General features: G+C 30.4%; 1 protein-coding gene across 2 annotated transcripts; it reads right to left on the minus strand.

Moving 5' to 3' along the window:
- Positions 1 to 4,641: 4,641 nt before the first annotated feature.
- On the minus strand, positions 4,642 to 17,960 carry LOC131665843 (hrp65 protein-like). Of its 2 annotated transcripts, XR_009302050.1 has the most exons (13): positions 17,359 to 17,960; positions 16,173 to 16,583; positions 15,684 to 15,985; positions 15,111 to 15,406; positions 14,850 to 15,040; positions 14,682 to 14,766; positions 14,575 to 14,591; positions 6,836 to 6,890; positions 6,241 to 6,331; positions 5,848 to 5,939; positions 5,407 to 5,494; positions 5,149 to 5,203; positions 4,642 to 4,774 (listed from the first exon to the last, which is right to left on the minus strand). XR_009302050.1 is itself a non-coding variant. In XM_058938004.1 (8 exons), exons 1-8 carry the CDS (start codon positions 17,809 to 17,811, stop codon positions 11,156 to 11,158), a joined length of 1,989 nt encoding a protein of 662 aa, XP_058793987.1. In that variant the 5' UTR covers positions 17,812 to 17,960; the 3' UTR covers positions 10,016 to 11,155. The 2 variants fall into 2 exon arrangements, 1 of the variants encoding a protein (XP_058793987.1); XM_058938004.1 differs by lacking the exons at positions 4,642 to 4,774; positions 5,149 to 5,203; positions 5,407 to 5,494; ... (1 more) ...; positions 6,241 to 6,331; positions 6,836 to 6,890 and adding an exon at positions 10,016 to 11,389.
- Between the last annotated feature and the right edge of the window lie 34 nt (positions 17,961 to 17,994).

Consider the following 17,994-nt stretch of genomic DNA (forward strand, 5'->3'; position numbering starts at 1 on the left):
AAGAAACTTATCATCGCATGCGGCTATACGACTGCACAACTTCTTTCTATTTTTCTCTCCTTATCTCATATTTTCTTCTATTTCTCTCTTCGTCTCTATTGCGATGGGGAACGCGCACTTCGACTTACCTTTTCAATAAATAAAAAAAGAAACAACATACGAGGCATATTTTAAAAAAAGAATTGAGACAAGAACAAAAATAATTTGCAAGGTTACATCAGAAAAAAAACAACGAGAGAAACGAGCGACGGTTGGCCGCCGTTTTTACATTTGAATTAGATACAGAGGAGGAAAAACTGCAAGATAGTTTAATTGACAGCTGTTGTTGACGATGTTTATATGAGAAACTCGTAAGATGTGCCCGTTGAATTAATTAAAATAAACAAGCTTGAAAATATGACATTTTATTCATTAGGCATTGTTAAGACGAACTGTATATATATATATATGACGATTACGGCTAAAGCAATTAGTTTTTTTGTCCAGTGGCCCAAAAGTAGCATATCCTGGCCCGAACTCGATAATCGGTCGGTAACATGCTAATTTTGGCCTTGCTGAGCAAAAAACTAATAAATTACAGCCCAAGCTTGCGAAAGTATTGGCAAGTCCATAGCACATGTAAATTGACACCCGAAACGAAGCTAAGAATGCCGATACATGTTACTCTCAGGCCTTTGGACAAAAAAATAGTATACGCACCACGGCCGGAAAATTGGTAAGCCTATATAATACGTAAGAATTTATGTCAATTCTCGCGTGCTTACCAATACTTTTCCATCCTGGGTACGTAATCTACTATTTCTTTTCCTAGTTTTTTTTCCATTTTCTTTTTCATTAAGCGTGGGATTGTAATAAACAGTCAAAAATTAACTGAAAGCACTGTTTTCATATATAATAAATTCTTATATTACATTTTTAAATTCACGATTTTTCACTGTGCATTTTACAAAACGGAATATTTATAAAAAAATTCTTGATTGCGAGATATTTTTTCCAGAAGCAATAAAATACGTGTATATATATGAGCGATGAATAAAATATAAATATATATAACGATTTGCTTGGGCGATATGAAGGAACATTTTTACACGGTCAATATCATTAAGAATAAAAATGCTTAATTATATATATATACACACGTATCTATAAAAAAATCGCCGTGATACACTCTCAATAACTTTTTTGCCCTTAAAAAAGCTACACCAATATGTAAACGTGACAAAATTTGAAAACTATGCAACATTTTGGCACATCTAAGTTGTTTATAATTCTTCTCAGTGTAACTGTAAAATAATAATATATAAACTTTGAATTTTCCTGCTGCGAGAATGCGTGCTTACATGAAACAAAAATAAATAAAATAAAATATAAATAAATATATGATCGACACACCCCACAATGTGTTCAACGCGCGATTGCGACTTTATTTGGAGAACAACCGAATGAAATAACAAGTCACATGTAATGGAAAAAATATTGGGAGTTTCTTTCAGTGTAACGACGCTGATGGACCTTATAATTGTGCGTGCGTGTACATGAATAACAAAAAATAAACACGAGGATAATCAATTTCAATGAAATAAATAAGTAAATAAGTAATAGAAAATTTTAAATATAAAAGTTGCACTGATTCGTGAATTCGTAAATTAGTTCGATTTGTAATGGACTATTTGATTCGTGCGATTCTTTTATATTTCTTGAAAATTAATATGCTAACTAACGGTCATGTTACAAAATCAATTAAACATAAAAACATCAAATCTTTTATTGCCGTAAATATGAAAGAGAGAGTGAATTGATTAAAAACAGTTTTGCCTTTCTTATCAAAATCTCTTGATGATTCATCTTCATTCGATGTTATTTCAAAATTTATCTTGAAAATATAACGAACATGATTGATACAGTTGACGGTATACAGTTCAATTTATACATAAATATACTATTACGCAGCACTGTTTGATATGTGGAAAAGCGAAAGAACATGGTGAATATTACATAGATAAATAAATTATAATAATACTAGAAAAATGTGAAAAACGTATATTGTTGCCTGGTTAGTTGAAAAAGGAAAAAAGTTCAATTTAGTCTACCAAATTGATCTTTGTATAGTAAAAACAATTTGGCTTAACTAGACATCAAATTTAATATTTATTTACTCGATTTTTTCCGAGTAGTCGAGCAATAATTTTAGTATCAAAGTCAATATACATAGAGATTGGATAGTCAATGATTCAAAAGTATAAAAAATAGGATTTGGTAAATTCGATTGAAATTTTTTACTTTTGCAGAAAAAATGATGAACAAGATGAAAAATATACCAATACAGTTGAACAGTCATAGAGAATTTAAGAAAAAACATGTAATATAAGATGATTGCTAAAGCTTGTGTGAAAACTGTAACTCCACCACTACTTATGCATCATAAGATTCACAATGCTTTTATTTTGCGATGGAAAATGTAATTATTAGTGATGAACGATAAAATTTAGGATAAAAGAAAATATTAGGTACTTGATAAAACACTTGAATTACACGTTTCGTTGAGCATTATTATTATTATATTTTTAATAGCTTAAAAAATATACAAAAAAAAATTCATCTTAATTAATTGTTGTATTCTATCGTTCACATCGTAACTTGATAACACATTCATTATAACAATTATCCGTATGCACAAATGAAAAGTGCATAACAATAAAAGAGCATTTCAATGAAATTTTTTGCGCGAGAATGCATTACTAAAGAAACATAAGGAAACAAAATAATGTTAAGAAGGTGAAAATTCGTCTGTGCAGACACGCGTGTTCTATCTGTTGTTCCAAGGTATACTCTTTCCCATCTACTCTTTGCGTACTGTCGGTCATACTGCGCGTGATAACAATGAACTTTCACGATAATTGTGCATTTATGCATGAAAGCTTGGCAAATTTCATTTTTCTAAATCCTTACATTCTAAAAGTATATTTGTATACAGGCGCGCGAATGTAAACTTATTCTAAAAAGAGATAACTTTCGCTTTTCTAATGAGAAATAAACTATATAAGATATATTAAGGATTTAAAATGAAGGCTATTTTTGAATAAACTTTGTCAAAATTGTTTCAAACTTTCGACAATGTACTGCATTTCTTTTTCAAATGTTTCAAGAACAAGAGCAATGCTTCTAACTGAACAAAGGTAAATTCATTTATCACACTTGCATATAACTTTTATCGTCCAATAAGTTTCATTTCTAATGTATACTCGCTACTATCATATTAAAAAAATGTCAATAGCGCTATTAACAGCTCAAATGTTTCATTACTATGAAACGATGAATACACGCAAAATTCGATGTATTAAACTAGCATTTGCAAAAAATGTCGTCAGTCCTTCGTATGTAAAACTTGAAATTAAAAAAATACGTCCGACGCACATATATAACATGTATTAAAAATTATATTTAACACTCGATACGAACCATATACACAGAACACACGCATAACACGTGCTTTTACGTATGGGAAAAGATAATTGAATTGTTTTTATGAATTAAGAACAAGTTGTCTGTGATCTACAATAATTAAAAAATAATTAAATATGAAAAAAAACTAAAGAGAATATGGTATATATAATTAAACGCGTAAAAGTAAATCGTTTTGTCGACTTAAGATTTAGAAAAACAACATAAGCAAGCGCAACGCGAAGTCATGTGATCATTTCATTTTTTTTAAGTCAATATTGAAGTGTCCCTATGAAAGTGAGACTAAAAGCTTTATTTGCAAATTAATACCATCATGGTTACTACAATTTGCTCGTGCAAGGTAATTTCTAATTGAAATTTAAACGGGTGATTTTGCTGGCAAAACAAATATTACAACCGTACTATATGTACACCTTTTATAAATCATTATTTTTATTCGAATTTCCAGTGTATAACACGTTTGTTGTACGTATTTTTGTATTTGAAGTACGAATTATTCGTGTAATTATCGTTATTCTAATGTTTTGCCAACGACAGTAGCGTATGAGAAAACAAAATCACTGCTACTAGCAGTTATTCATTGGAACCACGAGTTGATAAATGAATATTAAAATATATATATATATATATATTAGGTAGCTATAGCATTGCAAAAACACCAAAATTGTTCCTTCCACCTGCTCCGGCCATATTGTTCAATTGTCATCTTGGATTAAATATATTGCAATTCACTTAAAAAGATAATGAAATAAAAAAAAACACTTATCACTTATCGGAAAAAGCAAACTCAAACGTTCACTCCACAATACGAATTTTAATGAAGCATACTATCAAGAATAAATTAAGTAATAAAATGAAAAGCTTATTACTGTTAACAATGATTAGTAATTTATTCAGTCAACGTGACATCATTATAAATATAAAATAATGAAATGAAGAGATGAATTTTGTACCCATTTTGTCACAACCACAAAAGAAACGTGCAGCATCACCAACTTTATATTTATGTACAATATTTAATTATGAATTTTTAAAGTTACTACAAAACTACGATTGTACTTCGTGTGAAAGTGTATATGGCTTTATTTACAGTTAAATAATAAAATGTTATCGAAGCTTTTTTTCATGCTGCTTTTATCTGCTTGTTATGAATGTTTTATTCTCCAGTCATTACCCTGTTGATTGCTTAAGGTTTTCTTTTTTCACCAATAAAAAATAAAGAGGTTTTTAAAAACTAATTTATTGTTTGTCCTTATTATTACATAAACATTTTTTTCTGAATCTGGTATGTCTATGAGAAGTCCTGTTAGACCTAAAAAAATAAAATAAATGGTTTCTGTTACATTGATACCATTATAGCGATGTATATTATTTTTAAATTATAAAAATCAGGAACTGAACGAAAAAAATGTCATCTTCAAAATCAGGACTCTAGCCAATGTTTCATCCCGTGAATATTTTTTTTATAACTAAAGAAATAATCACTCACTCACTCACTCACTCACTCACTCACTCACTCACTCACTCACTCACTCACTCACTCACTCACTCACTCACTCACTCACTCACTCACTCACTCACTCACTCACTCACTCACTCACTCACTCACTCACTCACTCACTCACTCACTCACTCACTCACTCACTCACTCACTCACTCACTCACTCACTCACTCGGAAATCATACCTTTTGTGAGTACAGGAATCGATGCAATTGATATTTTGATGAATTATCCGTTCATCTGAAAATATAAACAGAGTAATTTAGCTGATATATTAAAAACTTGAAAATATGAATATTTTAACAATTTTGTCAGATTAAGATTCAACATCAATGCTTTCAGCCCCGAAAGATGGTATATAAAAAATATCATCATAATAGAATTTTCTTATATCAAAACCATTTCTAAAATTGACTATGGATAATATATTCATAACGAATTACCAAATTGATAATTTATGCAAGCCACACATTAGCATTGGTATAAGTTGTGCACCAAAGTAGAAGTATTTCCGGCCTCACCATCTTATATCTATAACAGATTAAAAATCTTTATTAGAATATTTTTAATGAAGTAGTGGCATCTAACCTTTATAAAAAAGAATAATCAGGTTTGATAAATTGTCTTCAAAAACGTTCAGAAACTCTAGTCTGTAAGGAACATCATTTAGTGAAAAGCTAATCGTGAATGTTGAAGGAAGTAAATTTTGATCTGTTATTAAAACATTAAATCCATTAAAAAAATATTTAATTAAACATTCTTTTAGGTTTCATAAATTTAATTTAGTAAATAAAATCTCCAAATTTATTTAGTAACAGTAGTTTGAAAGTAGCATAATTTAGACTACAAATTTTATCTATAGAAATAATAATCACGATATTCACCTAAATTTGGTTGAGCTCAATTCTTTTTTAGTCAGGATCTACCTCGAATACAACTTTGTATTCGTATAGCCAAGTGCAGACCTTTTGAATTTCTGAAATTAAAAAATTAAAATATAGTTAGATGAGTTTTCAAAAGTACAGAAAATCATATAGTAATTATTTATAAATTCTATCAGTACACGTTGGGATTGTTTGACATCAAAATGTTCAGCCCCGAAAGATGGTCATCATATCCAGAAAATTTGGTATGAAAAGTAGTATATAATAAGTTGTTAATTTTAGTGGAATATAAAGTAACTTTTTATGCAGAAAAAATGAAGTGTATGATAGATAAGATCTGATGGTATTAAAATTAAAAGAAAAATACATTATGCATATTTGTTTTGCACTTACAAACTTTTTAACACGTTGCATCGCAAGATTTGGAGTTAGAATTACTTGCAACAGCTCGACTCTTCCAGCCATAGTATTAATTAATAAATACCTGTAACATAGTTGAAAGAAACAAATTTGGCATTTGATCGTAGTAAAAAGATTTATTTTGATAATCCATTATTAACTGTTCCATAAACAAAATTCTTTTTTAATTGAAAAACACGTAAGTCATATTGTCCTAGATTCCTAAAATTTTATTCTTTGTTAAAAGATGAACGATATTCAGTATTTAAAAAAAATAGTTATTCCTTCGTCATTTAGCACATGAAAAAGCATGTTAAAGACTAGTAAAATTACAATTAGAATGCAGTTCTATAATAGCGCTTCTAGATGACATGACATCAAACAAGCGTGGCGAACGGGTAGCAACATTTAATTAATTAACGTTTTGGTACATCATAAATAATTTAATACTAGTTATTTACATGCCATGGGGAAACCAAATGTCGACAAGCGAGCACCAAAACCTCATATCTTGCGCTATACAGATATCTTTTGCATACCGTATTAGCGGTTAATTCAGCCATAGCACTTAAAATACATTAAATCGTACCTGTAATTTCAAGACGTACAGATACGCCATCCATTGATCAACCAGCCTCGCACATCTGGAAATATAAAATCAAAGTAAGTTCAAATCTTATTAATTTTCTTTTCTGCAGTAAAAAAAACTTGTATCATTTTAATCGTTTAATAATCGGTCGATAGACTTCCAACTTTGACAAACTGCACTTGTATACAAGTAGTGTGCTTTCAGATTATGTTAAGAAAGATTCCAGATAGAGTAAGATTATAAGTGAAAACTATTCATTATTCAGAAACTTTTTAATTATGGAATCCAACACCGAATAAGTTTATTTCCGGATAGTTTCTACATCTATAATACACTTGAAAGTTAGCGTAAGTAATACAGCTTCTATTGATAGATATTGCAGTGATTGGCCATTCATTAAACAATATTATTTTTTGGGGTTTTGGGATATATCGCAAAACAGAAGTTCCATGTAATTTCAAACATGATTCAGTGAGTAAAATGAATTATTAGAGTAACGTCGCTTTGGCAATCCTGCCGAGTTTTTACGCATAATTTTTCATTATAGAAGAATTTTATTAAGGGTCTTGTTTTTATTTTTTTGGATACTGTTTCACCATTGTCATCATAATTTAGACAGATAAATTTGAGATTTTTATCCTACCCTCCCTCCAAAATTATCTAAATAATATTAATTTAAAGTGAACTGACAATAATGTGCACATTGAGTAAGAAAATTACAATTTATCCATTTATTTTTAAATGAAAAAATTGTAATATCGTGTACATTAATATAAGGATTGTTTATGATATTTATGTCCAGCAATAAAATTGATATTTTTTAGTCGCGAAATTATAAAGCAGAGCTTTCAACTGGTAATCAAAGTTTCGCAAGAGTAGGGTGTTCATCCTCAATCGGAATGACTCCAACTATCAAAACTGTTATTGCCAAGAATTTGAAACCAATAATGATGTAGCACCGTGTCTGGTGTTACAAAACCATCACAAAGTCCTAATGAAAATAATATTAGTCAATCACTGCACGTAGCCCGAGATTTCATACATTTACATACATATTAATTTTTATATGCAGTTTATTGAAAAGAACAAAAAGGATCTTTTACAAGATTTTACTAAAAATTGAACAAATAATTGCTGTATTTCTTACACAATGGAGATTAGATATAAAAAAGGACAAATAAAATGATCGACATATCTTTCGAAGGAAGAAATTATCCAATGGAAGCACACAGTAATTCTTTCAACTTATTTCATCCTAAATTGACAAACATTTTTGAGGGTCTCGTTTTGCAGCACAGATTAAGAACGATAGTTCCGGACAGATTCATTTTAATAGATACTGAAGCTAATGAGATTTTTACTGTCACGGAATTTTATCAAATTATTATCTGGCTGCTTTGGTTTATTGAATGTTATTTTCAAGCCTAAGTATCTTGACGAAATTTCTAAACCAAAACAATTCATCATTGACCAGCTGCCAATAAATGATGATTTACGATTTTTCCATATTCGTGTACCAGTTGATCAAGTGATAATTTTAATTGCCACCCAATCACGAATTGCAAACATTTTTTGAATGCATATGAGAACCCTCCCGAAGGTATAGAGGAGTTATGGTAATTTGAAATTTACACTTTTACTCACCTTCATAAATTCATAGAAAATAGATTTCAAGAATGTAACTCATATTCTTGCAATGAAGTTTCTTCTCCATAAAATTATGATCTTAAACGATTGGCAGGAGTGCTAAATATATGCACATCAAGCTTCAACTAGTAGCAACAGTTGCTTGCTGATGTATCATTAAAAAGTGGATGATCATCCGTTTTGGTCCAACAAACTTTTGTTATATTTACCTTTTATTTGTTGCTGATAATTGGTATATTTATCAAAAAATTTTGAAAGTTGCATACAAATAAAAATGAAAAAACCGTGAGGTAATAAGAAAATAATATAATAATGACTAAAAATAAATGTTTATAAATTTGTTTGATAAATAAATATAAGTATCTAATATTTTTTATCTGAATCAATGAATTGGAAGTAAGAACTTTTTATAATATACATTAAAAAAAAAAATACAAAGTTCAAAATACCGCATTTGAAATATGCAAAGGTGTTATTTTTATTTTTGTCGAAAAATAAGTTAGTTGATAAGATTTCCAAAGTAAGACACTGATAATTTAATCTTTAAAACTCTAAAATTACTTTTTCAATTCATTTTAATACCTATTTTATTGAAATAGTTAGGTACTTTACCAAGAATAAATCCTGCAATTCAACCTTGTAATAATGTTATGTTCTTCGCTCTATTTTGTAAAAATCCTTTTGTTTGTTTTATAACTGAAGAAAAAAAGTTAAAAATGAAGAAAATTCGATAACAGTAAACATGTACTTATAAGATTCATGTACTTATAAGATATTCAGATATTATACCGTATACCGTTTAATAAACAGCGGGATATTTCTAATATCATTGAAGATCGCATTTTATACTTGACAAATTATAAATTATAAAATTTTACTAAAATTTTAGTTATAGTCACCTTTTCCTTTATAATTCGATTATTTAGGTTACAGAACCAAAAGTAGCTGCAGTATTAGACAAAATTTTTTAAAGCAGTTCTAAAATGTTAAATCATTCTAGAATGATAAAACATCAAAGATACCACTATTCAAGTCACAATCTCGTTGTGGTGATATTTCATCATTTGTTCATGAGAAGAGGCTGAAAATAACAATCATTATACACAAAAGGTATACATATGTTATACATATTTCTATTATAATGAGAATGTGTTTGAAAAACTGTTCTCACATATAATAGAAATAATGTTGAATGCACCATTGCAATAAGAATTTGTGTTATAAAACTTTTTTGATACATGGATTCTGAGTTAGATGCAAGTAATTAGCTGATAAAAATTATATAATAGCAATAGAAGACTAATATTTTGGAATTTTCAATATATTGTGCAGATACTAATTATCGGTGTTTGTTTTAATATCTTTACCAAAAAATTTAAGAACTATAGTTAAAAAAAAATATATGTGATTGTATACACATTTAGATCAAATCCACTTTTCTTTAAAATAGCAGAAGTTCATTACTGTTAAAAAAACATTCATGTAATAATTCAAATTTGATAAAGGAATTGAACATTTTTTTCAATTATATAAAGATTAACTAATTACATTAGATTTGATATATTTAGCAGGAAATAAATATTAATGATCAAAGAATGAACAAACAACAAAATCATTGAATCTATTTTTACACATGTATTTATTTAAATTCAGTGAAGATGAATAAATATAAATTTTACCCCGATTTTCGCTTTAGATAAATCAAGAATAATTTCAAAAGTTCAATTTACAGTGATAAAGAAGTATTCCATTGATACTTTGGCAAGTCATGTGAATACTATACTTATTAGCCAATGAAAGTATTCGTTTCATTACAGATACTTCAAATTGTCTACATTACTTAAGATTGAATATCAATCTTAGAAATTCAATCTAATGGTTTTAGAAAATAATTTAGTTACATAAGTTTACAACAATTAATAGAATCACAAGAAATAGCTAGTACTAAAGATTCTTTTTTAATGTAATCGTATAAGGCATAATATACTTTTCAGTATGAAAACCTAAAAAATTTGATTTGAAAATGGGTGAATGATAAATCCTATATCAATTGAACAAAAAATTACTACTATTAACCATCTGGAAACGACTTTATGAATTGCCAAAATCTATTTCCTTGAAAAATATACTTTAGTAGCAGGATTTCGAAATGGATAAAATGGAAAAGTATGGTAGATACAAATATGACTGCTGATTATCCAATCAAAGGCGATAATTAGTTTCCTAAATTATTTCTAAATCTATTAGATTGAGATTCTTGAATGCTTAAAACCTATATGATACGCTTAAAAACGTCTACACTAAATGTTCAATGACAAGATGCCTTTACCATAGGGAATTATGAAATTTGTTTTCATATTTTGTCACAATAGAACGAGGTGAAACTACGAGTTGAAATGATGAATACTATCACGATTTTTTTTATTACAAATTACGCATGTAAGAATCTTAAAAGACCAATGATTAGTTCACGCAAAATAAAGTTTAGTTCTAAAGCGTCAAATATAGTTTCAATCTCCTAAAAAATATTAAGTTAAATTCTTTGTTCGAGATATATACGACATTAGACATTATCCAAACGCAACTGTTTTGAATTATTGTGAGTTATAATTATTGGAGCGTTATGAAAACGCATCTCTTATGTCATAGTAATCAATCAATTCATTATGACTCTCAATAACGTCTCCTCTTGTTGGGAAAGTCATCGGGGCGCGGCCGTTCATTGCCACCCTGCCAACGACCACCACCGCCGGCACCCCGATTACCACCCATATTGCCCATATTTCCCATATTGCCCATGTCAACCCTCATGTCCATAAGGTCCATTATCTGGCCGCGTTCATCATTGTAACCCCCGCGATTGTTGCGCTCCATATTATTATACTGGTCTATAAAGGACTTTGGATCCTACCATTTTTTTTTTCATTTTGTATAGCGAATATCGAAATTGCGAGAGTTCGAGAATTTGTCGATAGCGCAAACAAGTACCATTTTGGTTTTTTTAAACATTGGTACAGAGTTAAAGGGACGAGCATCCATTGTTCAACAGCAGCACGCAGGTCATCGTGAATTTTCGTGAAATCACATAGAAAAAAAGAAAGGGGAAACACATATTGTTAGAATCTAGAACGTTCCAGCTGATAAAAAATTTTTCATTAAGTTATCAAATATCTTTTATATTTTCATAGAAGTCGGCAAGGGTATAAATTCTAAACATGTGGCATTAATTTAAAAAAAGTTAAATACTACAATAGTTTTGTTTAAATAGTTAAAATTATTCATTTACAAATGCAGAAAAGTTCTATATTTCCAAATGTAGGTATTTAAATAATTGGTTTATATTTTGCAAAATGAGACAAAATTGAACTTGTATAATTATATGAAATAAGGTAACTTGTATCAACTAAAATTTAAGCAGACCTTTATTTTAAAATACCTTAATTTTGCAATTGTGTTATCTGCCATTGTAAATACATAAATATAAAACCTTGACGACCCCTTCTATGTAATACACATCAATCATTAGTACTATTAAGATTTATTGCGAAATTTCATTGAATTCATCACAGCCCTACATTTTATTTCAAGTGTTAAAGCAAACCAAATAAATGCCCAACATAGAGAGAATAATTTTTTAGAGGATCACCTACCTCTCATAGCAATTCTTATTTTTATTGGGGGATGGACAGATTATAATAGACATATTTACTTACCAAGGATAAATATGGATTAGTTTTAAACCAAAACATTGGCATGTGATAGTTTAGTGGTATGCATTCAATGAGCTTTTCAATCATTATATATCAGAATAAAATTAGGATAGTATCAATCTTTCATAGAGTTTATTTTAAGTGATAATTTTGTTAAATCTTGAAATAATTTTATGTATTTAGAGGTGTTTGTTATATATTATATTTTCTTTTTATCCCTTTAAATGTTTTTTGCAACAAAAAATTTCCAATCGAACTCTTTTTCTAGATATATTCAATAAAAGATAACGATGAGAATATTTCACTTCATTTTAGTCGTCTTATTTTTTAACTTCAAATTTGAAGGTGTTTAAATAAATATATATAATAACTCTGAACATTTGTAAATAAAATATTAAAAAAAAAAAACAAAAAAAAAAAAAAATTGTTAGAAAACATCATAGACATCATTAGGAAATAGCAATACATCATAAAGTCAAAGATATCATAATAGCAAGAATGGATAAACATTTCACAGAGAATATGAGCTTTGACAAAAAAAATTCAGTTACAGTTATCTTTTTTACAAACAACAAAACTTTGAATGTAACATAAAAAATATTGTTTACTTTGAAATGAATCATAAGTAATATTGTAAACCAATTAAGATTTAGGTGAAATTATATTATCAATGATATTGAACCAAGTTAAACCATGCCACAAAAATTAGTGTTGCTGCTTTTACTATTTCTAATCAATAAATCATAACGTAACTTATCGCTACAACAGAGAAACGTTCAACAGTATAGCGTACAAAAGTTGCTGAAAAGCAATGAGAAGTGATCAAGTCCTTAAAGCTAATTATACACCTTTTCTTTTGGGCTACTGTTGAAGTTAAATTGTTGAGAATTCGGGTACATCATGAAAATATTAGATTACGTGATAAAAAACACCTCCGACCTTATACGTATAAGGTCATTTTATTTATGTTTAATATGTTCATTGTCCAGGAAAGGGATGACCCTACAATTTTTCCTAATTCGATAATAAAACGAGATCAACTTTTGTTAGGGGCTTAAATTTATTCCAGTATTGAATTTTTTTGAGATCTAAAAGCCTAGTAGGTTTATACATGAAAGGTTGTGATGTAAAAGTTGTACGATTTTGTTATTGCAAATAGTGTAGTTTACTTGATATTTTGTTGGGCATTTTTTGGCTTGCATAGTAATTTTGGAACAAAGAAATTTTTCAATAGATAATTGAATTGATATTATAATTTTCAGAAAATATACTAGAAAGAGATTTTAATCCATGTCTTCCATTAATAGACTATGATTCAATACTTTCTTTGGTTCCATAATATAGGGAAAATATATTTTTTTAATAGTATTAATTACAAAATATCTAGTCCGCAAGCACATGGAAAGATTGAATAAAATACTGATTAAAGTTGAGAACGAATTAAACCATACCAATACCCGATACGTTCAAGACATATTTTTCATATCAAGAGCATAATAATTGCATTCAAGTTCAAAGTAATATTTTGGGGGCTACAGAAAAAAGGATACATTCCGTGTGGCTTTATGTACCAGCAAAATTGTCCATGAGTAATATTTTCTAACCCTCTGAAGTTTATCAAAAGATAGAATAGATAGCCATTTTTTTAATTTCCAACAAATAGTTTAAATTCATAATGAAATTTCCCAATTGTAATTATTTAAAATTAGCAAATTTGATGCAACATCAATATATAAATTTAGTACCTAGTGTGCCTAAAATAATTATATGCTGCTTTGTAAATTGAACTATCAAAATTGCTTCAAAGGGTTAGCTAAAAAAATATTTTTCATAATCATAAAAACCTACCTAAAACTTTCTAAAGTTAAAAATTTATTGTTCTTATGAACGAAATTTTGAATGATTTATCAGGTATATCGAAATAAGATCACTAAACACTAAGAGTGTAGTGATCAATAATTCAAAAGAAACGGTACGTATTTTCCATTGAACATTTCTACTTATCCAATGATGTGCGCATAATTTATAACCAATAGAAGTTAGTATTCCTCAATCCTTCCATGTTTTACTTTAAGTTACATTAAAATATGTTCCATGAATATTCACTAATTCAATTATATCTTTCTACTTGTTCAAAGTTGAAAAATTTTAACAAATAAAAGCAAACATAGATATTTTATATTGTAAATGATTCAAACTTCTACCTATTAAGATAATTAGAAGAAAACTTATAATGAATTATATGAAGTTGAATTCTTTTCCAGAGTGCACAAATAAACTTAGCCTATATTGAATATGCAAAACAAATTGTTTTAAAAAACGTGAAGGTAAATGAGACTTAGTCAACAAGTTTAAAATAGATAGTATTACAAGAATACATACCACTGGTAAGTTATTTCCTGAAAAAAAATAAATAAAACGTTTTAAATTAGCGCTTTATGCAATTAATGTGAAATCATTATATTAGTTAAAGGAAATAAATTTTATACCATCGACTGCTGGATATCCATCGCGTTCTGATGGTATATTGTCAAAACTTTTACCACCACCCATACCAGTACGCATTGCTTGTTCCTGAAAATTGAATATTTAGATAAGTTAATAAAATTCTTTATTAAAAATTAAATCGAAAAATAAATTCATAAAACTATACCAACCTGCATGAACATGTTATTCTCTTGTTGTCGTCTGTGAAGTTCTTCTTCTTGACGTCTAATACGGATAGCCATTTCCTCCTGTTGTCGTCGACGAAGCTCCTCTTCGCGAAGTCTTTGTTCCTCGACTTGTCTCTCCTTCATTTCCCATTCCCGCTTTTGTCTTTCACGATCAGCTTCTCTAATGCGTAATTCTATAAAATAAAACGTATACTAGTACTCAGTTTTTGTTAACATAGATATTGAAAAAATCATTATACATACGTTCTCTTAACAATTCGGTTTCATGTTCAGATCTAGCAAACTCCATTTGTGCCTCAAGTTTGTCTTCTTCCATGTCCATTTCTCTCTTCAATGACTTTTCCTTTTGCTTGTATAATTCATGCAGTTGCTTCCACCTTGTTCCATATTCATGTTCAAAGCTTCCAGGAGAAGCAAAACGTGGCCCATACTCACGTGCCTTGAAGAATTCTGGATTCTTTTTAGGTAGATTCTTGTCTGGGTAACCATCGGTATCATCATTTGGCTCATGAAGCTCAACTATGACTGGGCGAAGTGAACTATAATTTTTAATGTTATGTTAATTTATAATTTTGAAAAAGTTTAATTAAATAAGTTTTTAATTAGTATATAAATATGTATCCTAGTCTTTCGGCACATAGAATGGCATTTAATTAACCAAACTTTGCTTCCTAGCCGGATATACATTTAATTTTCCCCATTTAGAAATTTAAATCTATGGCACTTGCAGATCAGCAAAAATCAAACAAGCGTGGCGTTGGGGCTACTAAAATAATTTGGAATATTACATTTGTTTTAAACTAAAAATAAACTTACGAAGTAAGAAAATAGCAGCCTTCAGAACATTTTCGAAGAGCCATCTGTGCATATGGCTTTCTTGAATATTCAACGATACCTTCTCCAGTAGACTTTCCTCTATCATCTGTTATCACAATTGCTCTCTCAATTTCTCCAAATACACCAAAAGCAAGAGCAAGCAGCTCATTAGACACCCATGGTGTGAGATTCTTAACTTTTAGTATTGTGGAATGTGGGGCAAAGCGAACTTTGAGAACACGACCCTTACGAATAGTACCATCTAGTTCACGTTTGGCTCTTTCAGCACTGGCATGGAAATCCTACAATTTGAAATTACAATCTTTTTAAGTATCTATCAATTACTGGTACAAATAATATTATTTCTAAAAGTTAAATCATTAACAATGCAGCCAAATAGTATTATCATTTTTTTCAAACGGTAATTATTGTAATCATATTTGAATTAGTTACTAGAAAATCATTAAAATAAAATGTTTTAATACTCACCAGTCGTAAGAAAGCAAAATTCTTCTCCTTGTTAAGGAAATATTCAGACGTTTCACCGTAAGGAGCAAATAATTCTTGGAGATCTTCTTCTGTAGTATCATTGGTCAAATTTCCAACGTACAAACGATTTCGGCCTGCAAATTTCCTTTCAGAAAGGTCCAGTGGTGGCAATTCATGGGTTGGTCCAGAGATGCTCATAACTGATTTTAACAGACGATCCTCTTGACCTCTATTTTGTTGCATACTTTTGTCGTGAACATTGCCGCCTCCTGGCCCTCCACGACCACCGCCGCCACGACCACCACCGCGACCACCTCTACCTCCTCCACGGCCACCACTTATTCCTCTACCATCACCACCCATCATGGATTCATCCATCATACTTTCCATCATACTTTCACTCATTTTCATCTGGAACGATAATAAAACAATATGCTTATCTTGACGAATATTCAAATTGAAATTGTTGCTTATTCAAACAAATCTCTAATGCAATTATAAAACATTAACGATTTTTCCATAATAACCCGATTATGATATGAATAAATAAGCTAATCATTAAAATTTAATAGAGATAGCTATCCATCAGTTATTACAAAGTAAATCGCAGTTCCGCCATCTTTTTCTCCGGTTTAAAGCAAGGTATCACCGGCAACGGTCACAACGAGGCGGCCATTTTATGAAAGGCACAGCACAAAAGGAAAAATCGATACACTGTTCAAACACACGACAAATTAAAATTACACAACTCGAAATAAACTCGAACAAAAATGTACGTGTGTCAGTTTATTGAAAATTTTAAAGAACCTGATTTGTAGCAGTAAGCTAAGCTGCATAACATTTACATACCATACGTTGATGATGTTAAAAGTATCTATAATTTTCAGCATTATTTCTCGAAAAAAAAATTATCATAAGGGGATAACAAAAGTGGAATAAAATAACATGAAGTGTGATAATGAATTACAGCTTTGAGCTTCCACGTGTTAGCTAAAAGCCTTTAGTTATTGAACGTATCGACGTTTTCTAAAAATATTTCCGATATTAAAATAATCCTTAAACTGATGAATTAAAACAAATTTATTCGAATTAAATGATAAAAACTGAATAACAACTTTTTTAGGACGATATTGTTTTTATAAAACTAATGGCGACAATAAGTAACTAAATTAAAACTAGATTATACCTGCATTTCATTCATGGTGCTGTTCATGTTGCCCATATTCCCCATGCCTCCCATGCCGCCCATGCCTCCCATGCCGCCCATTCCAATGCCGCCTTGGCCACCACCACTGCCTTGGTTGCCGCCTTGGCCACCACCACCACCGCCTTGGTTGCCGCCTTGTCCACGACCTCCTTGGCCGCCACCACCTCGGCCACCGGAAAACCGTGAACCACCTCCTTGGCCACCACGATTTTTGTTGCCTTGGCCACCTCGCCCGCCTCCTTGGCCACCACCACGGCCACCACGTCCACCGCCTGGCCCACCACCTTGGTTACCACGTTGACTTCCTGGACCACCGCCTTGAGAACCTCCAGCTCCGCCTTGGTTACCACCGCCACCACCGTCGACATTAACATCCGGCTTGTTATCTTGCTGAGCGTTTTGGGGCTCGGATTTCACGGTTTCCTCGCCCATTTTAACAGAATTCGTTGCGGTCTTCGCTTTTTTCTCTTGAACGCGACGAGCAATTTACCTCAAGGAGCAGATTATATGGAGCTGTACTCGTCCGTGTGCACTCGACAACGATCTCGCACGAAGAGAGGATGCGGCGGCGATGCCAAGCCAGCATATGGCCACGCTTCTCAGTTTTTCCCCTTC

This window comes from Phymastichus coffea, unplaced genomic scaffold (assembly GCF_024137745.1).
Source record: "Phymastichus coffea isolate CEN01 unplaced genomic scaffold, Cenicafe_Pcof_1.1 PCOF00054, whole genome shotgun sequence".
Classification (NCBI taxonomy): Eukaryota; Metazoa; Arthropoda; class Insecta; order Hymenoptera; family Eulophidae; genus Phymastichus; species Phymastichus coffea.

What these genes read in the sequence shown, in the direction of transcription:
- LOC131665843 (XM_058938004.1), bottom strand. Translation starts at nt 17,811, where the DNA reads ATGGGCGAGGAAACCGTGAAATCCGAGCCCCAAAACGCTCAGCAAGAT. An exon ending in GCACCATGAATGAAATGCAG is followed by an intron (nt 16,584 to 17,358) that starts GTATAATCTAGT and finishes TTATCGTTCCAG; the next exon opens with ATGAAAATGAGTGAAAGTAT. An exon ending in ATTTTGCTTTCTTACGACTG is followed by an intron (nt 15,986 to 16,172) that starts GTGAGTATTAAA and finishes TTCAAATTGTAG; the next exon opens with GATTTCCATGCCAGTGCTGA.